At 43.0% G+C, this 21,103-nt stretch overlaps 1 protein-coding gene across 1 annotated transcript in view; it reads left to right on the forward strand.

Moving 5' to 3' along the window:
• The window catches only part of LOC122543258 (sodium channel protein type 8 subunit alpha-like), a 199,539-nt gene that overhangs the window by 89,118 nt on the left and 89,318 nt on the right, over positions 1–21,103 (forward strand). Inside the window, exons 7-9 of the mRNA XM_043681730.1 lie at positions 5,223–5,286; positions 11,433–11,574; positions 17,936–18,142. Coding sequence (XP_043537665.1) covers positions 5,223–5,286; positions 11,433–11,574; positions 17,936–18,142 — 413 coding nt within the window. The remainder of the gene's footprint in view (positions 1–5,222; positions 5,287–11,432; positions 11,575–17,935; positions 18,143–21,103) is intronic.

Genomic DNA, 21,103 nt, shown 5'->3' on the forward strand with positions numbered 1-21,103 from the left:
TCAAATCCCTCGAACTCAGCACCGCCTTCCTAACCTGCAATCTTCTTCCTGACCTCTCCAACCCCACCCCACTCCGGCCTATCACCCTCACCTTGACCTCCCTCCACCTATCGCAATTCCAACGCCCCTCCCCCAAGTCCCTCCTCCCTACCTTTTATCTTAGCCTGCTGGACACACTTTCCTCATTCCTGAAGAAGGGCTTATGCCCGAAACGTCGATTCTCCTGTTCCTTGGATGCTGCCTGACCTGCTGCGTTTTTTCAGCAACACATTTTCAGCAATAACATAAGCAACACTGTAGGTGTACCTGCACCAAATGGACTGCAGCGATTCAAGAAGATAGCTCACTATTACCTTATCATGGGCAGTAAGTACCAGTCTTACCAGTTGCACTCAAATCTTTGAATGGATATTAAAAATAATGAAGAAATCGAGAGCTGCATATTCAAGTTTGCTGATAACGGAATTTGGATGGTACAGAAGTAAACGGTGTAGTGAACACAGGAAGTTTCAGAAGGACATTGATAGATTGAGTGGTTGAAACTGTGGCAGATGACATTTGTGAGGACGTTTGCAGTCTGTACAGTCATATATTCAAGTCTCAATTTCCCCATTACCACTCTGGATCGGAGGACAATCTAGCAGGTTTCTTGACCCTCTGTGGTCCATGTGCTGTACATAGATCCACAATGCCCTGAGGGAGGGAATTCCAGGAATTGGACCCAGCGATACTGAAGGAATGGCAATATATTTCCAAGTCAGGATGGTGAGTGGCTTGGAGGGAAACTTGCAGGTGATGGTGCTCCCATGCTTTTAAATGGTTCATAGAATTATAGCCTTTATCTTGGCCTTGACACACAAGGGGGCAGAAGTTCTTCTACGGTTGTAAAGAGTTCTTGTTAGGTCCCATCTGGAGTACTGTGTTCAGTTCTGTACCACACCGCAGGAAGAATATATTGGGTTTGAGAGGGGTGCAGCTGAGATACACAAGAATGACAACTGGGACTGAAAAAGTATTTCTACATCCTCAGAAGGATACATCAGTCAGTACCTCTACCAATGTCATCTACTGCATCCGTTGCACCCAATATGGTCTCCTTTACATCAGGAAGACAGGACGCCTTCTTGCAGATCATTTCAGAGAATATCTCTGGGACACCCACACCCACCAACCCCACCGCCCCGTGGCTGAACACTTCAACTTCCCCTCCCACTTGGGCCAGCATTTATTGCCCCATCCCTAATTGTCCCTGATAAGGTGGTGCTGAGCTGCATTCTTGAACTGCTGGAGTTCATGTACTACAGGCAGACACATGATTCCACTAGGGAGGGAATTCCAGGATTTTGACTCAGTGACACTGAATGAAAGGTCATATATATCCAAGTAAGTGGCTTGGAGTGGAACTTGCAGGTGGTGGTGTTCCGATGTATCTGTTGCCCTTGTCTTTCTAGATGGAAGTAGTTGTGAGTTTGGCAGGTGCTGTCTCAGGATCTTTGGTGAATTTCTGCAGAGCATCATGTAGATGGTACACATTGCTACTACTGAGCATCAGTGATGGAGGCAGTGAATGTATGTGGCTGTGCTGCCAATCAAGTGAGTTGCTTTGAACTGGATGGTGTCAAGTGTCTTGAAAGTGTTGAGTGTTGTTGGAGTTGTATTCCACCACATTCCTGATTCCTGATGAAGGGCTTATGCCTGAACCATCGATTCTCCTACTTCTCTGATGCTGCCTGATCTGTGCTTTTCCAGCACCACACTCTTGACAGTATTCCACCACACTCCTGACTTGTGCATTGTAGATGATGAACAGACTTTGAGGAGTCAGGAGGTGAGTTACTCACCATAGGATTCCTAGCATCTGACCTGCTCTTGTATTTATATGGCTAGTCTAGGTCAGTTTCTGGTCAATGGTAGCCCTCAGGATGTTGATAAAGGAGGATTCAATGATACGTTAAATGTCAAGAAGCAATGGTTAAGTTCTCTCTTGTTAGAGACAGTCATTGCCTGACATTCATATGTCACATGCCATCACGGCAATGAGTTGTCATCTTATACCCATGTAGTCCTTGTGATACAGTTATTCCTGAGACTGAATTTTTTAAAAAAAACTTCATTCCAGATTTAACTGAATCTAAATTCCATCGGCTGTCGTGGTGGGGTTTGAATCCGTGTCCCTACAGCATTAGCCTGGGCTTCAGAACCTATAGTTTAGTGAAGTGGGTGATGGAATCCAATGGCAGTAAATGTAAGCGGTGTATTTTCATTTTGAAGAAAGTGATACCTTGGGAAAAACTGGGTGCTGTGGAAGACTAGAAAGATTTGGGGACCCAGGTTTGATTCCAGCCTTGGGTGACTGTCTGTGTGGAGTTTGCACATCCTCCCAGTGTCTGCGTGGGTTTCCTCCAGGTGCTCTGGTTTCCTCCCATAGTCCAAAGATGTGCAGGTCAGGTAAATTGGCCAAGCTAAATTGCCTGATAATATGCAGGTTAGGTGGGTCAACTATGGTAAATGTGGGGTAATGGAGATGGACTGGTCTGAGTGGGATGCTGTTTGGAGGGTCAGTGCAGGCTCAATGGGCTGAATGGCCTCTATCTGCACTGTTGCTATTCTGTAATTCCATGCAATTCTATATCTAAGTTACTAGTTTTTAGCTACAAGATTATTCATTGTGAATGAATTTAACATTGCTAAAACGACAAAACAATCAAAGCATTTTTTCTTGTCCTCATCAAGACTGGAATGCAAGAAACCAAACTTAGAAAGGGAATACCAGTTTATGTGAGACAAGAACAGACCATGGTTGGTATGGCGATGCAGCCAGAACTGTTAACTGTCAATCCTTGCTGATTGAACGTGGACCAGGTGGGATGCGTTTGGTTGGTTGGGCATTACTGGAAGAATTGGCAGTCTCCATTTTTAAAAATATGGTACAGTATATGGACAATTTCCTTTTGTCCTATGTGTGAATAAATGGCTTTATCAGCTTTAAAATAATGAACACTATATGGATGTCAGTATTTGCACCATATAATTTATAGATATACACAATTTGGAAAACTTGGGTTTGGTCAACTTGAAGTCTAGCAGCTCTAGAGTCGACACCTCCACTAAGAGAGAGTTTACAAAGTGGGAGTGATAATTCCTCCTGCTCACATATGCCTAATTGACTGGTTATAGAGGGTGCTAGAAGCTTGTGACAGTGTTGCCCTCTTGCTTGACGGTGAATGTGTGGGTCACATATTGTTCTGTCAGGTAGAAGATAATATTTTGAAAAAAGAAGGAATAGAGGGAAAAAGGAGATTGTCAACCATGTGCTTGTTTTCAGCAAGCTCTCAATTTGTGTATTTTAAAAGTTAAAAGTCACACAACACCAGATAATAGTCCAACAGGTTTAATTGGAAGCACGAGCTTTTGGAGCGCTGCTGCTTCATCAGGTGGTTCCACAACCACCTGATGAAGGAGCAGCGCTCCAAAAGTTAGTGCTTCCAATTAAACCTGTTGGACTATTATCTGGTGTTGTGTGACTTTTGATTTTGTTCACCCGAGTCCAACACCAGCATCTCCAAATCATGTATTTTAAAAGAAAGACTGATTGGACATTCTTGTCCTAGGCAATTTGATATTATGACATTCTTGCAGTTTTGAACCATGTTTAGTCTTTGGCACAGTTTGACTTTGTCTTGCAGCAGAATGTAATCTTCAAAACAAAGCAGCAACAGGTTGCAGAAAGTACTAACAAAGCTAAGGATACTGATTTTAGTTTGAATTCTGTACAACAAGTACCTCCTAAGCATTACACAGCAGAGCCCATTTCAACTGGCAACAGATAAACAAGAGTGATCTGTAAGGGTCATCTTCCTTAAACATGGCCAGTAAGAATACATTGCTAACAGTGATCACTTGTGTAATTTTATATATTCTGAGTGCACCTCAGACGTATGTGGAAAGCAGCCTACCTAAAATGCTTTTTACATACTGACACTCAGCAATTTCTGGATACTTTTGTGCTACACATCTATCGAATGTCATCTGAATAGTGGAGAGAGAGAGAGAGAGAAAGAGAGAGAGATAAATCATTGTTTGATGAAAGCCCTTTCAATATTTAATTGTTTTGCATTGAATTTGGCTGCCCCACTGTCAATTGTATATTAATCTCCCCATCTCCTCCACTTTGGTAAAAGATGTAGACAGAAACAACAAGATAAAAATACCCAACTATATTTTAACATAGTACTGGAAACCATTTATGCCCTAATGGATAATACTGGACAGTTTTAACTCGAATTCAGTCCCTTCAGCTGTGTGTTATACTGCTGGCACATTGAGTTATTTTAACCCCCCCAAAATGTGTTGAGTCACCAGGAAGTTAAAATTTCAAACCCAAACCTGACCCACCTACTTCTCAGTTTCAACTGAGCTCGGCAGGTAACCACAGTCTGCTAGGAATTAGGCCCCTATTTCAATGAGGCTGTGTGTTAGATGTTAGCTACATCTTTAATACTAGCCATTTGAATTGACTGGAACAGTGGATTCCCACAATGAGAAAAGGCCATGTGTCCCATGAAGTCAGTTAATTTGTTCCACAGTTGTTTACCTTATTATACATTCTACTCAACAAATCTGGTCTCGAGAAGAATGTCTTGCAAACCTTATCTCATCCTATCCCACCTTCCAAAGTTACTCAAGACAACTCCATACAACCTATCCGGTTGTATGTCTTGCACTGGATGTTCAAGACTGATTCCCCTCCTCCTCTGTGGCATATTTATGATCACTGGAAATTTATTCTGTACAAGATTCTGATACCTTCCTCTGCACTCGTCTTTATAATCCTGCTGGTTATAAACATTTGCCAATCCCCATTGGACAAATCCATTTGCAATCTCAACCAGAACTGTTTTGGAGCAACAAGAGACCAACACTTCATGTGATAATGGCATGCCAAATGGGATGGCTTAAAGAAGAGAGTGATTACCATACCAACTTGAGGGGGCTAAAAAAGGCTGTGAAAGAATGCAGCCTAACCTTGGAGCTGATGGTTCGTTTCTTTTTTGTGGAATGTCTCAAATTTTCTCACCAATAGCAACTGTGATTGTGGTATTAGGTAACATTTGTAATGTTTTTCAGAGCTTTAATTACACATTGTGTGGGGGAAAAGCAAAAGATTAATTATTGTAGTGAAGAAATGAACCTAATTAAAACATTATTCTGTTTCCTTGCAGCAAATTTCTACTGGGTGGCAGGAATGGGTGATCCATTGCTTTGTGGAAATAGCACAGATGCTGGGTAAGTTTTATCTTCTAATTGTTGAATTCCACCCTGTTTGTTAATTATGGTATTTGTAAAAGATTCTTCCAATTGAATTTGTCTGTCTGATGTGGGACTTAGTCATAAAGACCAGAAGCTTCCACAATTGTCTGTGCTGATCTCAGTTGGGCAACTGTTGAGGATCTGCAATTGTTAAACTACAGAGAGAATAAATCAACCAAGACCCCTTTCTCCATTTGTTACTCAGTGGTTTCCATTGCAGAGAATGCGGAACCCTGTTATCATGCTCTCCCAGTCTCCTATTTAAAGAGTAGCCTCTTGGATCAAGTAATGTTGATTGCTTAAGTCTGTGATGCTGTGACTGCAGGGAGGGAGGAAAGGAAACAGTGTCAATGCAGTCCCAGCTGTCTGAAGGAAAGCCGAGCAGTGTGGAAAGAAGGTCAATGAACTTCCCCACTCTACCAGCACAAACAACTCCCGACAGGACAGAAAGTCTGAAGATGAGAAGTGGGCTGCCTGACATTCCGCTCCTTATCCTTTATGAGGAGAGGGTCCTGACTCTGACTGTTCCGAGTAGCTTACTGACCCTGTCCAAGCTCCTGGACTGGGTATGGAGGCTGTCCCTGACGGAAGGCTAGCTCCCTTGAGTGATTGAGGTTCGGAGGCTGTCCCTAAGTGAAAGCTATCTCCCTTTATGTGACTGAGGTCGGCTGAAAACCAGGGCAAGCTTCCTGCGACTGTGTCTGAACGAAATGGCAAGGCAACACAGTGAGTCTGGTATCTCTGACTGAGGGACAAGGCAGCAGCACAGTGAGCCTGGTATCTCTGGCTGAGGGACAGGGCAGCAGCACAGTGAGCCTGGTATCTCTGACTGAGGGACAGGGCAGCAGCACAGTGAGCCTGGCACCTCTGGCTGAGGGACAGGGCAGCAGCACAGTGAGCCTGGTATCTCTGACTGAGGGACAGGGCAGTAGCACAGTGAGCCTGGTATCTCTGACTAAGGGACAGGGCAGTACTACAGTGAGCCTGGTATCTCTGACTGAGGGACAGGGCAGCAGCACAGTGAGCCTGGTATCTCTGACTGAGGGACAGGGCAGCAGCACAGTGAGCCTGGTATCTCTGACTGAGGGACAGACCAGCAGCACAGTGAGCCTGGTATCTCTGGCTGAGGGACAGGACAGCAGCACAGTGAGCCTGGTATCTCTGGCTGAGGGACAGTGCAGCAGCACAGTGAGCCTGGTATCTCTGACTGAGGGACTGGGCAGCAGCACAGTGAGCCTGGTATCTCTGGCTGAGGGACAGGGCAGCAGCACAGTGAGCCTGGTATCTCTGACTGAGGGTCAAGGCAACAGCACAGTGAGCCTGGTATCTCTGACTGAGGGACAGGGCAGCAGGACAGTGAGCCTGGTATCTCTGACTGAGGGACAAGGCAGCAGCACAGTGAGCCTGGTATCTCTGACTGAGGGACAGGGCAGCACTACAGTGAACCTGGTATCTCTGACTAAGGGACAAGGCAGCAGCACAGTGAGGCTGGTATCTCTGGCTGAGGGACAGGGCAGCAGCACAGTGAGCCTGGTATCTCTGACTGAGGGACAGGGCAGCAGCACAGTGAGCCCTGGTATCTCTGGCTGAGGGACAGGGCAGCTGCACAGTGAGCCCTGTATCTCTGACTGAGGGACAAGGCAGCAGCACAGTGAGCCTGGTATCTCTGACTGAGGGACATGGCAGCAGCACAGTGAGTCTGGTATCTCTGGCTCAGGGACAATGCAGCAGCACAGTGAGCCTGGTATCTCTGACTGATGGACAAGGCAGCAGCACAGTGAGCCTGGTATCTCTGACTGAGGGACAAGGTAGCAGCGCAGGGAGCCTGGTATCTCTGACTGAGGAACAAGTCATGGCAGGGATGTTGTGTTTATCACGGTTGTCTCGGAGTAAGGAATCACTGGGAGAGTGCATGAACAGCCTGCAGATCCAGCCCGGTCCAGGCCACGAGCTGTGGGTCAGTGTCCTCACTGCAGCACTACAATGAGAGTTCCCAGGGCATCCCAAGGGGGGCATTGAAGGGCTGAAGAGTCCTGTAAGTGGATCGATGATGGGGGACCAGAAGTGTTCTTGGAGGCTGGCACATGTTGGATGTCACTGACTGTGGGCGTGAGGTGTATGTGTGCACGCACATGCGTTCCCCATAGTGCATGCCCTGAGATGTTGATGCCTCGTGTTTAACATGGAGATTGTTCAGAGCGGGCGGTGAGCTGAAGCCTCCAGGTGCTCCCTCTGGTTTCCTTGTTGTCTTTTCCCGATATCGAGTTTGTTTGGAGTCGAGATTGGTCTCGCTGGACGTGTCGCACAATTTTGCCACAATCTCACCCATAGCCCACTGTTGCTCTTAAGATTTTGCCCTTAGAGACTGTTGTGACCCGTTGTTACATTTTTGTGCTGATGTTGTTGCTCTGCATTTATTTCACTCAGCCCTCCTGAGCCACTGATGGGCTCCCTTAATAGCATCACATGTACTTTCACATGTACATGTACTCATGCTTTCTGTGCATTCTACTGGTAGACTTTGCTGTTAGGGAGGGACTTCCAGGATTTTGACCCAGTGACGATGATATATTTCCAACTCAGGATGGTGAGTGGCTTGGAGAGGAATATGCAGGGGGTTTGTGTTCCCAAGTACTTGCTGCCCTTGTCCTTCTTGGAAGAGGTCGTGGATCTGGAAGGTGCTGTCTGAAAAACCTTGGTGAATTTATGCAGTGCATCTTATCGGTAGTACACACTGCTACTACTGAGCGTTGGTGGGGGAGGGAGTGGATGCTTGTGAATGTGATGGCAATCAAGTAGCTGCTTGTCCTGGATGGTGTTGAGCTTCTTGAGTGTTATTGGAGCTGCCCCCATCCAGGCAAGTGGGGAGTATTCCATCACACTCCTCACTTGGGCCTAGTAGGTGGTGGATAGGCTCTGGCGAGTTAGGAGGAGATGAGTTACAAGCTGCAGTATTTCTAGCCTCTGACCTACTCTTGTAGCCACTGTGTGTATATGGCTAGTCCAGTTGAGTTTCTGGTCAATAGTAACCCCTAGCATGTTGACAATGAGGGATTCATTGGTAATGCTGCTAAATGTCAGGGGGCAGTTGCTAAATTGTGACTCTTACTGAAGTTGACTATTGCCTGGAATGTCTTAAGTGAATATTGTTTACATGTTATTCGTGCATCTTATTGAACCAAGCCTTTCCCAACCATATAGTATAACAAGGGTTGGCAACTGGGCAACAAGGCTTCAGTTACTGACCTATATATGGCAAATTAATTCACTGATGAATTTTCCTTTACTCAGTACACTGACACTTTGAAGTGTACTTTCACGCTAGTCTTATCTTGTGCTGTGATTTCGGCAGCCAGTAATTTTAAGGAAAGCTATTTCTGTATGAGGGTGTCAGATTGTGAAACATCCCACTTTTTATTTGCTCTGTCAAGAAATTTGCAAAAGGTCTTGCAGTATCTAAGACCATCTTATACTTGCTGAATGCAGTATACCTGCAGTGGTTTGAATGGTTTCTTTGGCATTCTTATTTTCATATAATTATTGTTACCCCTCAGAGCTTTGGTGACATTCAGGTCCCAGGTGTGATTGTTTTAATGTTACTAGTGTGCCCAGGTTTAAATTGGCTTTCAGTTCTCTGAATCAAGCCCATGACTTGTAGTCCCCAGGTTCTTTTGGTGCATATGCCCAAGGTACATTAACATTAGAAAATTCACAGTGATGGCATGCTGAATGACAACCTTGTTCCAACAGTCTGCATTCATTGGATGGCAATGTTGCATTAAAGAGCAGCTTGAGTTAGCTCTTTAGACATTGGGGAAAGAAATAGGTCTCCAGGATCACGATATCCAAAGCCATTTATGTAGGTCCGTGATTATAAATACGTTTGGCATGCAGTAGAGGAATTGTCAACCATCTCTCAAGATCTTAGCCACTGTCTTCCACCTGCACCCACTGCAATCTTTCAGTCTCTGTATTCACTTCACTGGTTAAAGGCTTTGAAAATGCAAGGAGCTCATTTTTTTGATGGCAGCCAACCTGTCAAGTTGCACGTTCATCAGGAAATGTAGATGTAACCTGAAGATGGGTCAGAAATAAAGCCTTCTAAATGTCCTGCATTACCTGCTTACAGGGTGAGATTCTGTGAGGCATGTTGGGCAGTAACTGTGGTGGAACTGATATATCTATTTTTCATCCAAACTGACTTTTCAAAGCAATACTGGTGGTATTCCCTATTTTACACTCGATAATTTCCTGTCTGAAATAGATGAAAGAAACAGACTAATGGGTAGCAGCAAGAAATTCACAGCAAATGCTTTTACTGTATAAAGTATTTGGGGGTGGTTTTACAGCAGGTTACATTGAAGATGGACAGTTCAGAATTTATTCAAGAAAAACAGTTGCTGATGGTTTGCATTTGCACTGTTCAATTTTCTGGCGAACTTTCTGGTAATATAGAAGCAAGAACATGCTGCTGACCCTTTGCCCGTTTATTTATATTGCATTTTTATTCATTTCCTATATTTAGTTCTTCTAATTCACAATCTCACAAACAAAGGAGGGGTTAGTTTTCCCGCATCTAAAATGCCAGCCTGTAGTTTTTCACCAGGATGCATCAAGGAAGGCACAAATCTCCCATCTGCCCTTTTTCTCACTCCTTCTGGAGAGACAGTACCCTCAACTGAACCTGGTCTAAGTTGAGAATTACCTTTGTCCCTCATGACAGATGAAAACCTCCCTTGTGCTTGTTGTTGTTTAACAAAGTCAAATCCCCATTTATAAAGGATGTGTTCACAATTTTGTTACACAAAAAAGTCTTCATTGTTCAATTCATGCAATGGATCCCTATGGAAGGAGGAGTGAACCGCTGAACAGGTTTCCCACCTGGTTTTGAACTTCTGTATCGATTCAGGTGCTTGATTTGACGACTGCATTGAACATAGAACATAGAACAGTACAGCTTAGGAATAGGCCCTTTGGCCCACTGTGGTGTGCTGAACATGACACCAAATTAAACTAATCCCTTCTACTATGGTCCATATCCCTCCAGTCCTTGCTTATTCATGTGCTTATTCAAAGGTCTTTTCAACACCCCTATTGTATCTGCCCCCATCACTAACCCTGGGAGTGCACTCCAGGCTCCTACCACTCTCTGTGTAAATAAGTTGTCCCTTATGTCTCCTTTGAATTTTCCCTATCTCACCTTAACTGCATGCCCCTTAACATTAGATATTTCAACACTGAGAAAATAAGATTCTGACCGTCAACCCTATCTATGCCTCTCATAATTTTACAGACTTCTATCAAGTTTCCCCTCAGCCTCCACCACTCGAGAGCAAGCAACCGTAGTTTGTCCAGCCTCTCCTTGTAGCTCATACCCTCTAATCCAGACAGCACCTTGATAAACCTTTTCTGCACACTCTCCAAAGCCTCCAGATCTTTTCTGCAATGTGGTGACCAGAATTGAACACAATACTCTTCCATGCAGTCTAGCCAAAGTCTTATAAAGCTGCAACATGACAACCTGACTCTTGTACTCAATTCCTTGACAAATAAAGGCAAGCATGCCATACACCTTCTCTACCACCCTATCTACTTGTGTGGTCACTTTCAGGGAGCTATGGACTCGGATCCCAAAATCCCTCTCTACATCAACACTGATAAGTGTCCTGCCATAAACTGTATATTTTCCCTTCACATTTGATCTTCCAAAGTGCATAACCTCATACTTGCCTGGATTAAACTCCATCTGCCATTTCTCCGCAAATACTGTAACTGATCTATATTCTGCTGTATGCTTTGCCAACCTTCTACACTATCTACAACTCCCTTGATCTTTGTGTCATCTGCAATTGGCTGAGAACCCAGAAAAAGTTACTTCCCCTCCCCTGCCCAATTTCAATGAAAAATGGTGTGTGATACAAGAAAATACAAAGTGGTGAAACAAAATCCACCCCATGTTACCTGAAGTCAGAATCCCAACTGATATTCTGAAAAAAATTGTAGTATAAGTGTTCACTTAGCAAAAATATATAAATAAAATGGTATGAAGGCAAAATGCAGACTTTCATTATGTGCCCTTGTGGAAACTAAATTCCATACATGACCTGTTACATTTCTTTCAGCCAATGTCCTGAAGGGTATATGTGTATGAAGGCAGGAAGAAATCCTAACTATGGGTACACCAGTTTCGACACGTTTGGTTGGGCTTTTCTAGCCTTGTTTCGACTCATGACGCAGGATTTCTGGGAAAATTTGTACCAGCTAGTAAGTGACAAGGCATTTTATCCTTGTGTGTTTGTATGTTATTTAATTTGCTCATTTTCATACACAATCAGTATACAAGCTTGTTGTGTGAACAGTTACAATCACTGGCAATAGATTCTAACCCAGTCGATCAAACAATCTAAACCTTTTTCATAGAATCCTTCAGTGTCGAAAGAGGCCATTCAGACCATCAAGTCCACCCCGACCTTCCAAACAGCATCCCACCCAGACCCTCCCCTATCCCTGAAACCCCACATTTCCCATGGCTAATCCACCTAACCTACACATCCCTGGACACTATGGGCAATTAATCATGGCCAATCCACCTAATCTGCACATCTTTGGACTGTAGGAGGAAACCAGAGCACCTGGATATGGGAGAATGTGCAAACTCCACACAGACTGACAGTCACCTGAGGCTAGAATCGTACCCGGGTCCCTGGCGCTGTGAGGCAACAGTGCTAACCACTGAGCCACAATTTTGTGCAGGGAGTTTATTGCCCGTGCCAGTCCAACAGTCACACTTGTTCCTCCCTCCTTTATCAATAATTCCTAACTAACCTGTTCAGAGATTTTATTGTACATCTTTGTAGCAGTTGGGAGTCGAACCCAGGCTTCAGCCTCTTATTCTGAGACTGTGTCCCCCTCTCCACTGTGTTCCTGATTCCTCAGACAGGGGAAACAATCTCTCAGTATTGACCCTGTCAGGACCCTTTAGAATCATGTCTGTTTCAATAAGTTTCCCTCTCAATCTTCTAAACTAAAGAGGATATCACCCCAGTTTACTCAGCATTTCATCCCAGGGATCAGTCTCATGAACCTTCACTATACCACCTCCATTGCAAGTGCATCCTTCTTTAAATACAGGCGAAAATTGCTCACATTACTCCAAATGTGGTGTCATTATTATTGAGGCAAGGCTTCCCATCTCCAGTTACCTTGCAATAAAGGCTGACATGCCATTTCATGTAGTTTCAGTAGTTGCTAAGTTCATTTTAAAAGCACACATTTGAGATGTTGGTATATTTTATAAACCTTATAGACATGTGGGAAATTGTTTACTGCATCCAACAGCAATTTGAACTTTTACAGTATCTTTCATATAGAACACTGTCCAAAGCTCTTCATAAAGATATTGTCAAAAAGTAGAAGGAATGAGAATTTAGGAGCAATGGTGGTCAGAGATTTCATTTTAAGGAGAATCACTTGAAAGGACTGGGAGGTGTTTGGTGATGGAAGAACTTAGGGGAGAAATTTCAAGAGCATAATGTCGAGGTAGCTAAAGTATGCGCAGCAGTGTTAGACAGAAACAATAGGAAATCCCACAGAGATTTTTTTTAAAAATCCGGAAGAGCTTTCACCAGAGGTAAATATTCAGAAGAAAATGGCATCAAAGTACAATAATAGAATGAAGAGCAAAGAAGCAGATATCTGGGCTCTGGTGGATTTTTGGGTCCTGGTGGTTTTCTGGGGCCTTTTCTTTAAACCGTAGTATTCGCAAGATACTATCTACAATGTCCCAAATATCTTTGGAAACAGGAATTCTGCCAAAGGATTGGAAGGCAGCAGATGGTTCACTCCTGTTCAAAAGAGGTGAAAGGGTTCAAGCATGAGATTCACAGATAGTCTTGTCCCAATTGTGAATCAACGTTTAGATCCCCAGTGAGGTGTGGGGGGTGGTGGTGGTGGTGTAGGTACAGGTTGTGTTTGGCTAATTTTATTGTATGTTGGACAGGGCATTTGTTAAATAAATGCAGTTGTTGTGTATATATTAAATTCCAGGAAATAATTGACCAAATGCCAAGGAAGACACTCAGTATAAAGATGAGGCGTATGGTTATAAGGAGAAGATATAGCCTCATGGATAGAGTGATATCTGGGGGTAGATAGCACGGAGTACATCTTTTTTTCTAATTGGTAGAAAGATCTGAATTGGAATCTCTCATATCTTCTCATTAGGTATATGATTTAGACATAGCCAGACAAAGAATTACAGCAAAATTTAAATTTTCAAATCAAGCCCGCACTCTTGACTTATTTTGAACCAGACAGTAGTGATTGTAACAGGTCAGCCAGGTGGACCTCATAGAATGTGAGTTCCCTGATTGGGGCCGTTAACCTGATTTAATTAGGGAGCCCTGGCTGACAGATATAAACAGGAATGTCAGAGGTTCTGTTCACTCTGAGAGCTGCCTCTGAGGGAGCTGGATCAGAGTCAAGGACTCTCCACGTATAAATAAGGGGAGACTTAATGACAGGATACTGGCCTCTGTGGAGTTATTTCACACATTGTAGCCATTTAGAGTACAAGAGCAGGGAGGTGATGTTGAACTTGTACAAGACCCTTGTTAGACCTCAGCTGGAGGGTTGTGTCCAGTTGTGGGCCCCTCACTGTAGGAAAGATGTGAACACATTGGAGAGAGAGGGCAGAAGGGATTTACCAGAATGGTTCCAGGGATGACAAACTTCAGTGAGGAGGAGAGATTGAAGACATTGGGACTGTTCTCCTTGGAGAGAAGAAGGCTGAGAGGGAGATCTGAGAGAGGGTTCCAACATCATGGGGGAGGGGCTGGACAGAATAGATCGGGACAAGCTGTTCCCACATGGAAAAGGAACAGGAATGAGAGGGACAGAGATTGAAAGGAATGAGGTGAAGGGGAGGTGAGGCGAGTAGTTAGGGTCTGGAATGTACTACCTGGGAATGTGGGGGAGGCAGTTCCATTGAGGCATTCAAGAGGGACATTGGATGGTTATTTGGCTAAAAATGATTTGCAAGGGCACAGGGGAAAGGCAGGGGATTGGCACGAGGGAACGATGCTCACTTGATGAGCTGGTGCAGCACAATGGGATAAATGGCATCATTCTGCACTGTAATAATTCTGTGATCTAATTGACTCACTTAAATTGCCCCTCATGGAACTAATACCCTAACAAAAAGCCAAGATATTCAGGAGATTATACAGAAGGTAGAAAATTGAGAAGAAAGATGCTTTTTTCAGGGTTGGTTGGTGGAGGGAATAAAACTTGCATACTAACTTGATTTGCCCTTCTAAAATGCAACAGAATTGTTCATTTTTTGGCACTTAGCAACTTATGAGTAACATCCATAGGCTAACTGTGTCTAAAATAGCAGTTCCGTTCCTGGCAGTTGTCCTGACTCCAATCTGCTCCTGCTGCACAATATCAACCTGCTGTTCCTCTCCTTACCTGGCTCAAGGCCAGCAGCAGAGTCTGTGTGCAAACAGACCTGGATAACTGGAAACAGTCAGAAAAGAACTACAGAGAAGTGAAAACACAGGAAAGACAGTTTCGCGATCCATTGGAGAAAATGGTGATTTAAACACACATAGCTGACAACGATTTACCTGCAATTTGCAAGATTCTATAATTGGTCTATTCATTGGTCAGATTGACCAACAATGGCACAGGACAACTGAAGGGCAATATTAATTCAATAATCAGAGCAGAATCTTAGAGTGCAGGGAAACTGTGTGTGCTTTGTGTGTAATATATGATGAATAGGTTTCCGTATTGTAAGAACATAAGAAATAGGAGCAGGAGTAGACCTTTTGACCCCTCAAGCCTCTTATACTATAATGTATAGGAACAGAATTAGGCCATTTGGCCTACCAAGTCTGTTTTGCCATTTGGTCATGGCTGATATAATTGCTCTTCTGCAATTCAGTGCAATTATGGATGATCTGATTGTAAATTTAACTTCACTTTCCTGCCCTCCAGAATTATTGATTCCATTGTGAATCAAAAATCTGTCTATCTCCACCTTGATGTTTTGCGACATATGAAACATGACACAGACAAGCTTTTCCCAAAATGGTTGAAGAAAAAGCTATTTAGCCCAAAGGGTCTGTTCCTATCCCATCTCGGGTAAATGTACCATAACGCGGGTCTATTTAATTTTCAGAGGAAAAATTTCAGTTTAACTATTTCCTGATTCCAAAGGCATTTGAGAAAAACTGCAGGATATTCATCTACCAACACGCTTCCACTATTCATAGTTGACACCCTTACACAGAATTCCAGTTGCATGGAGCATTTGAGAGCCTCGGTCTTTACATACCCCTTATAACCTCCAGTTCTATTGCCACCCAAATATCTGTCCCACCACTTCTCGGAGGAAGTGAGACCATAAGACATAAGAACAGAAGTAGACCATTCAGCCCATTGAGTCTGCTCCGCCATTCAATGAGATCGTGGCTGATCTGATAATCCTCAAAGCTGAAAATGTGTTGCTGGAAAAGCGCAGCAGGTCAGGCAGCATCCAAGGAGCAGGAGAATCGACGTTTCGGGCATGAGCCCTTCTTCAGGAATGAGGAAAGTGTCTTCCATCTGGGTTGTACGGTATTGGAACTGGTCCTCTTGGAAGCAGATGCGGCGGAAACGAAGGAATTGGGAATATGGGATGGCATTTTTACAGGAGGCAGGGTGGGAGGAGATGTAGTCTACGTAGCGGTCGGTTTATAGTAAATGTCCGTGTTGATTCGGTCGCCCGAGATAGAAATGGAGAGGTCTAGGAAGGGGAGGGAGGAGTCTGAGATGGTCCAGGTAAATTTGAGGTCGGGGTGGAAGGTGTTGGTAAAGTGGATGAACTGTTCAACCTCCTCGTGGGAGCACGAGGCAGCGCCGATACAGTCATCGATGTAGTGGAAGAAAAGATGGGGGGTGGTGCCAGTGTAGCTGTGGAAGATGGACTGTTCCACATATCCTATGAAGAAGCAGGCATAGCTGGGGCCCATGCGGGTGCCCATGGCTACTCTGATCTCCAGCATCTGTAGTCCTCACTTCCTCCCTGATAATCCTCAACCCCACTTTCCTGCCTTTACTCCATAACCCTTGATTCCCTTCCTGATTAAAACTCTGTCTGTCTCAGCCTTGAATATACTGAATGACCCAGCATCTACAACCTTCTGTGGTAAAGAATTTCACAGATTCACTCCCCTCTGTAAGAAGAAATTCATCTTCATTTCTGTCTTAAATGCAAAACTCCTTATTCTGAGATGTTGCCCTATGGTCCTAGACTCTCCCACTCTCCTGTTTCTCCGCTGCCAAGTCCTCTAAGAATCTTGTGTGTTTCAATAAGGTTGCCTCTCATTCTTCTAACCTCCAGTGAGTACAGGTCCAACCTACTCAACCTTTTCAACCTTTTCTCATAAGAGAGTCCCTCCATACCCAATGTCAGCTGAGCAGATAAGGGGCCCAAAACTGTTTGCAATATTCTAGATATGTGTATAAATGCATGTACCAATTTTAAAGAAGGATTAACCCAATTAATTTGAATAATTGAACACACATTTTAACTAAAGTGTAACAAAGTGTTCAAGAGATTGCTATATAGTTGGTGTCAGCAGTATATTGTGTTATTAACTATGGAGTGTTGATAAACTTGCAAAACCATGTCACGGGTTCACAGTCTCGGGTGCTTGGCCTGTTGTTTCATGTGATGGGAACTCATTGCAAAACCGTCTATCTCCGATCTATTTACTCTCCAGCAAATGAATTTTCAAAATTGCTTCTCTGGTTCCAACTTATCTGGGGACATGCTTTGTGCATTCATATTGTACCAATTTCAGAGCTTCGACTCAGCTGACATTGCAGTGCAGTACTGAGGGAGAGCAGAATTTTCTAAGATGCTGCCCTACAGATGAAATGTTAAGCCAAGGTCATGTCTGTTCACATGGGTATGAGGGATCCCTTGGCAATATTTGAAGAAAGTTTTCCCAATATCTTAGCAAAGTTCTTTCCTCAACCAACACTGTCAAAATATTTGTAAGAACAGTAGCGACATTTGCCCATATGAATATCCACTGACTATGAAGTGCTTTGAACTGTTTTTGAGATATAGTAAGGTCTCTATAAAAATGCCACAAACAGTGAGAGGTTTTATAACTGATATATGAGGTAGGAGAAGAGAAAGGCAGAGATTTGATAGACAATTACAAGGGGACTAGGCAGAGTAGATGGAGAGAAACCATTCCCATTGACTGAAGGGAAACCAGGGGGCACCGATTTAAAATGATTGGCAAAAGAGGAGTTGCCAACATGGAGAAAAACCCATTCACTTGGGGAAATGGTTGGGATCTGGAATGCCTTGCCTGAGGGTGTGGTGGAAGCAGATTGGATCACTGTTGTCAAAAGAGAATTGGATAAACAACTGAAAAGAATAGAATGTGGAATATGGAAGCATGAGCACAATGGAATGAGTGACCAGCCTCATGTGATACAACCATCCTATGAATCTATAATAAGCTGATAGATGGGTGTCACTGTACCCATGTTTGATTATTGAAAGTGACCCTGTATGTTTGATAAAAATGAACTTAAAAACAAATTGTGTCTTTTGCAGACATTAAGAGCAGCGGGGAAGACGTACATGATCTTCTTTGTTCTTGTCATCTTCGTGGGTTCTTTTTACCTGGTCAACTTGATTCTGGCTGTGGTCGCCATGGCCTATGAGGAGCAGAACCAAGCTACCCTGGAGGAAGCTGAGCAGAAAGAGCAGGAGTTCAAACAGATGCTGGAACAGCTGAAGAAGCAGCAAGAGGATGCTCTGGTTTGCATCTTAAGTATTTTATATTGGGGTGGGACAGTCTTGAGGTATTTGAGGTTGGAACTTTAAAATAAGAAATAATCATTCTGTTGGTATCCATAGCAACATTGTCAACATTGTTTTCCAATTAGATCACAAGATCGCCTTGATTGCTGCCTTCTATTTCTCTATACAGGCACACACACACTCACTGTTTATGGAGGATCTGTGTTGCCCTGAGAGATTTCTTATAACTCATTTTTAGACAGGAACCAGCATCTGCCATATTGTTTCAGTGGGACAACTTAATTGACAGTGAAGATTTTGTTTCAGTCCAGTCAATTGAAAAAGACAAAAACATGGAGGGAAGGGGAATATATGTTGATTTTCAAAGCTTCTTTTAAAAACTTGAGATGAATCGAAGACTTTGATATAAGACATTTGTTAAATCATAATTGACCTTCTGCTACTATTTATTATAGAGGTTGAATTTCCCCTTGTCAGTAATGTTACTGAAGAACCTGGCTGCCCTTCTTGATTTTGCAACCCTGCACTCAATTTTCACAAAGGCCATAGATAGTCTGAATGGGAGAGCAAAACTCCAGAATTTGGCCTGCATTTTGGGTAGGTGTCAAGACAAATCGCAGTGTTTTCTTTATGAAAAGAAGGTCAGGACTGGGGATGGGCTCTCCATGGCCATGTTTGCAACCTGGAAAGCTAGTGTTTAGGTACAAAAGATTAAAAGGGCTTCTGTCTCATGTAGAGCAAGTGAGATGCTTCAGTAATACAAAGCCTCAGTCATGTCCTATGTGGAGCACTGCACTCAGTTTTGGATATTATACCTCAGGAAGGATATGTCGAATATGAATGGTGGAAATGCAGATTTAACAGCCTGACACCAAGGTTTAACAAATTAAGTTATAATAACAGGTTTGGTATGAGATTGAATGATGAAACGATAGGTAGATGGAATTGAAATTAGTCTAATGGGAATCAAGTTTTTTTGGACAAATTGATCAGCATTGGGCTGGCATACTATGCATTAATAGCAAGAAAATAGGCAAAAAATCTCTTCAAAGACCTGACTGTAGACCATCTGCTTTAAAACCCTAATTAGCATGCAGTTGGTTCTAACATTTCACATTCTAATATACTCTTCGTTTCCCGCTCATAACATTCGAAATTTCTAATTTGAAATTGTAAAATTAATGAGTCATTACATTCTTAAAAGGCACAAATAAGCTGTAACTAAGTTTATGAAAACTTAAGCCTGGTTAAAATTTTGTATGAACAGTTTAGCCCAATTGTTTGACCCAATTTCTCCAAAACATTGCCAAACTATTTTGGAAATCAGTAGTTGAAGCTGTTGGGTCACTGTATCATGAATCTGCAGGAGGAGGTTTGAGGGGACAAATGGCTATCTTCTGCTTCTATTTCCTCTGTTTCTATTTCCTATGATATTTTTCCTAGCATATTAAATTCTTTGTATCAGTATTTAGAGCATCTTGCAATGGCAATTGCATTTCCAGGATCAAAGCTTTTAACTCCTGAGGACTTCATGTCATTTCAATGTTTTTGTTCTTGGCTGAACCAATACAACTTGTTTATCAACTTCCCTCAAATTTTCAGTTCCCAATGTTTTGGCTGCGTAGCTCTGTATCTTGCTACATTAACTGTTTTTAAGGTTGGGTGAATGACCTTTGTTTCTTGGGCACTTGTGGATCACAATATTGTGAATTAGGGTTCATGACTATCTTCTGAATTCTATTAATTTTAATTGATTAGTCAAACTTCTCCAAATGCTCTGGCCTCTAAAATAGTTAACTATTTCGTATCAATAGAAGTAGATAGTTTTGAGTCCAGCAGAACGTTTAATACATTAGTCCCTCAAGAAACAACCCATTTCAACATTCTCCACAAGACAGAAAATATAAAAGCAAGTGGCTGCAGATGCTGAAAATACTCAGCAGCTTGAGTAGCATCTGTGGAGAGAAAAAGCAAGCGTTCAAATTTTCTGTCAGAAGCATCTGTACTGTCAGGGAAGGGTTGACATGAAAAATGAGTCAGTTTGGCAGAATATTACTTTGGCATCAACTAATGAAAGTTCTGTCCCAAAATTTGATCTTCTCTGAAGTGAATTCTAATCTCTTTAAAGCTTAAGGAATAACTCTGGGACACAAAAACTGTAGTCATTATGAACTGTACAAGTCGAAGGATTAGGCGTCATTGTTCTTGAGTGGGTAGTTGAACCATTGAAATCTTAGCCACATAAAAGGCCTTTATTTTTCTCTACTGACATTTTAGTCTTGCCTCACAATCTATTTCATGGTCTTCCTTATTTTGACTGTGCATTAGTGAAATTAGGAATCGTATTAGATCCAAGGGAGGACCATCCGAATTGGCCAAAAAAAGACCAGCAGGCCTGAGGATTGGGAGCAGTTTAGATTTCAGCAAAGGAGGACAAAGGGGTTGATTAAGAGAGGATGAATAGAGTATGACAGAAAGGTTGTAGGGAACACACAAACTGATTGGAAAAGCTTCTATAGGTATGTGACGAGAAACCGATTAGTGAAGGTGGTGATCCCTTGCAGCCAGAAACAGGGGAAGTTATAATGGGGAACCAAGAGATGGCAGACCAATTAAATACATTTTTTGGTTCTGCCTTCACAAAGGCGAACACAAATAACATGTCAGAAACGTTGGGGAACACCAGAGTCTAGTGACAGGGAGGAATTGAAGGAAATCAGTATTAGTAGAGAAATGGTGTTTGGGGAAATTGATGGGACTAAAGGCAGATAAATCCCCAGGGCCTGATAATCTACAGCCCAGAGTGCAATAGGAAGCTGCCCTAGAAATAGTGCAGGCATAGGTAGTCATCGTTCAGGATTCAGTAGACTCTGAACAGTTCCTATAGATTGGAAGGAATCTAATCTAAGTTGAAACTTTATTGCTGGAACAGCACAGCAGGTCAGGCAGCATCCAGGG

Source organism: Chiloscyllium plagiosum, chromosome 43 (assembly GCF_004010195.1).
Source record: "Chiloscyllium plagiosum isolate BGI_BamShark_2017 chromosome 43, ASM401019v2, whole genome shotgun sequence".
In the NCBI taxonomy this organism is placed as follows: domain Eukaryota; kingdom Metazoa; phylum Chordata; class Chondrichthyes; order Orectolobiformes; family Hemiscylliidae; genus Chiloscyllium; species Chiloscyllium plagiosum.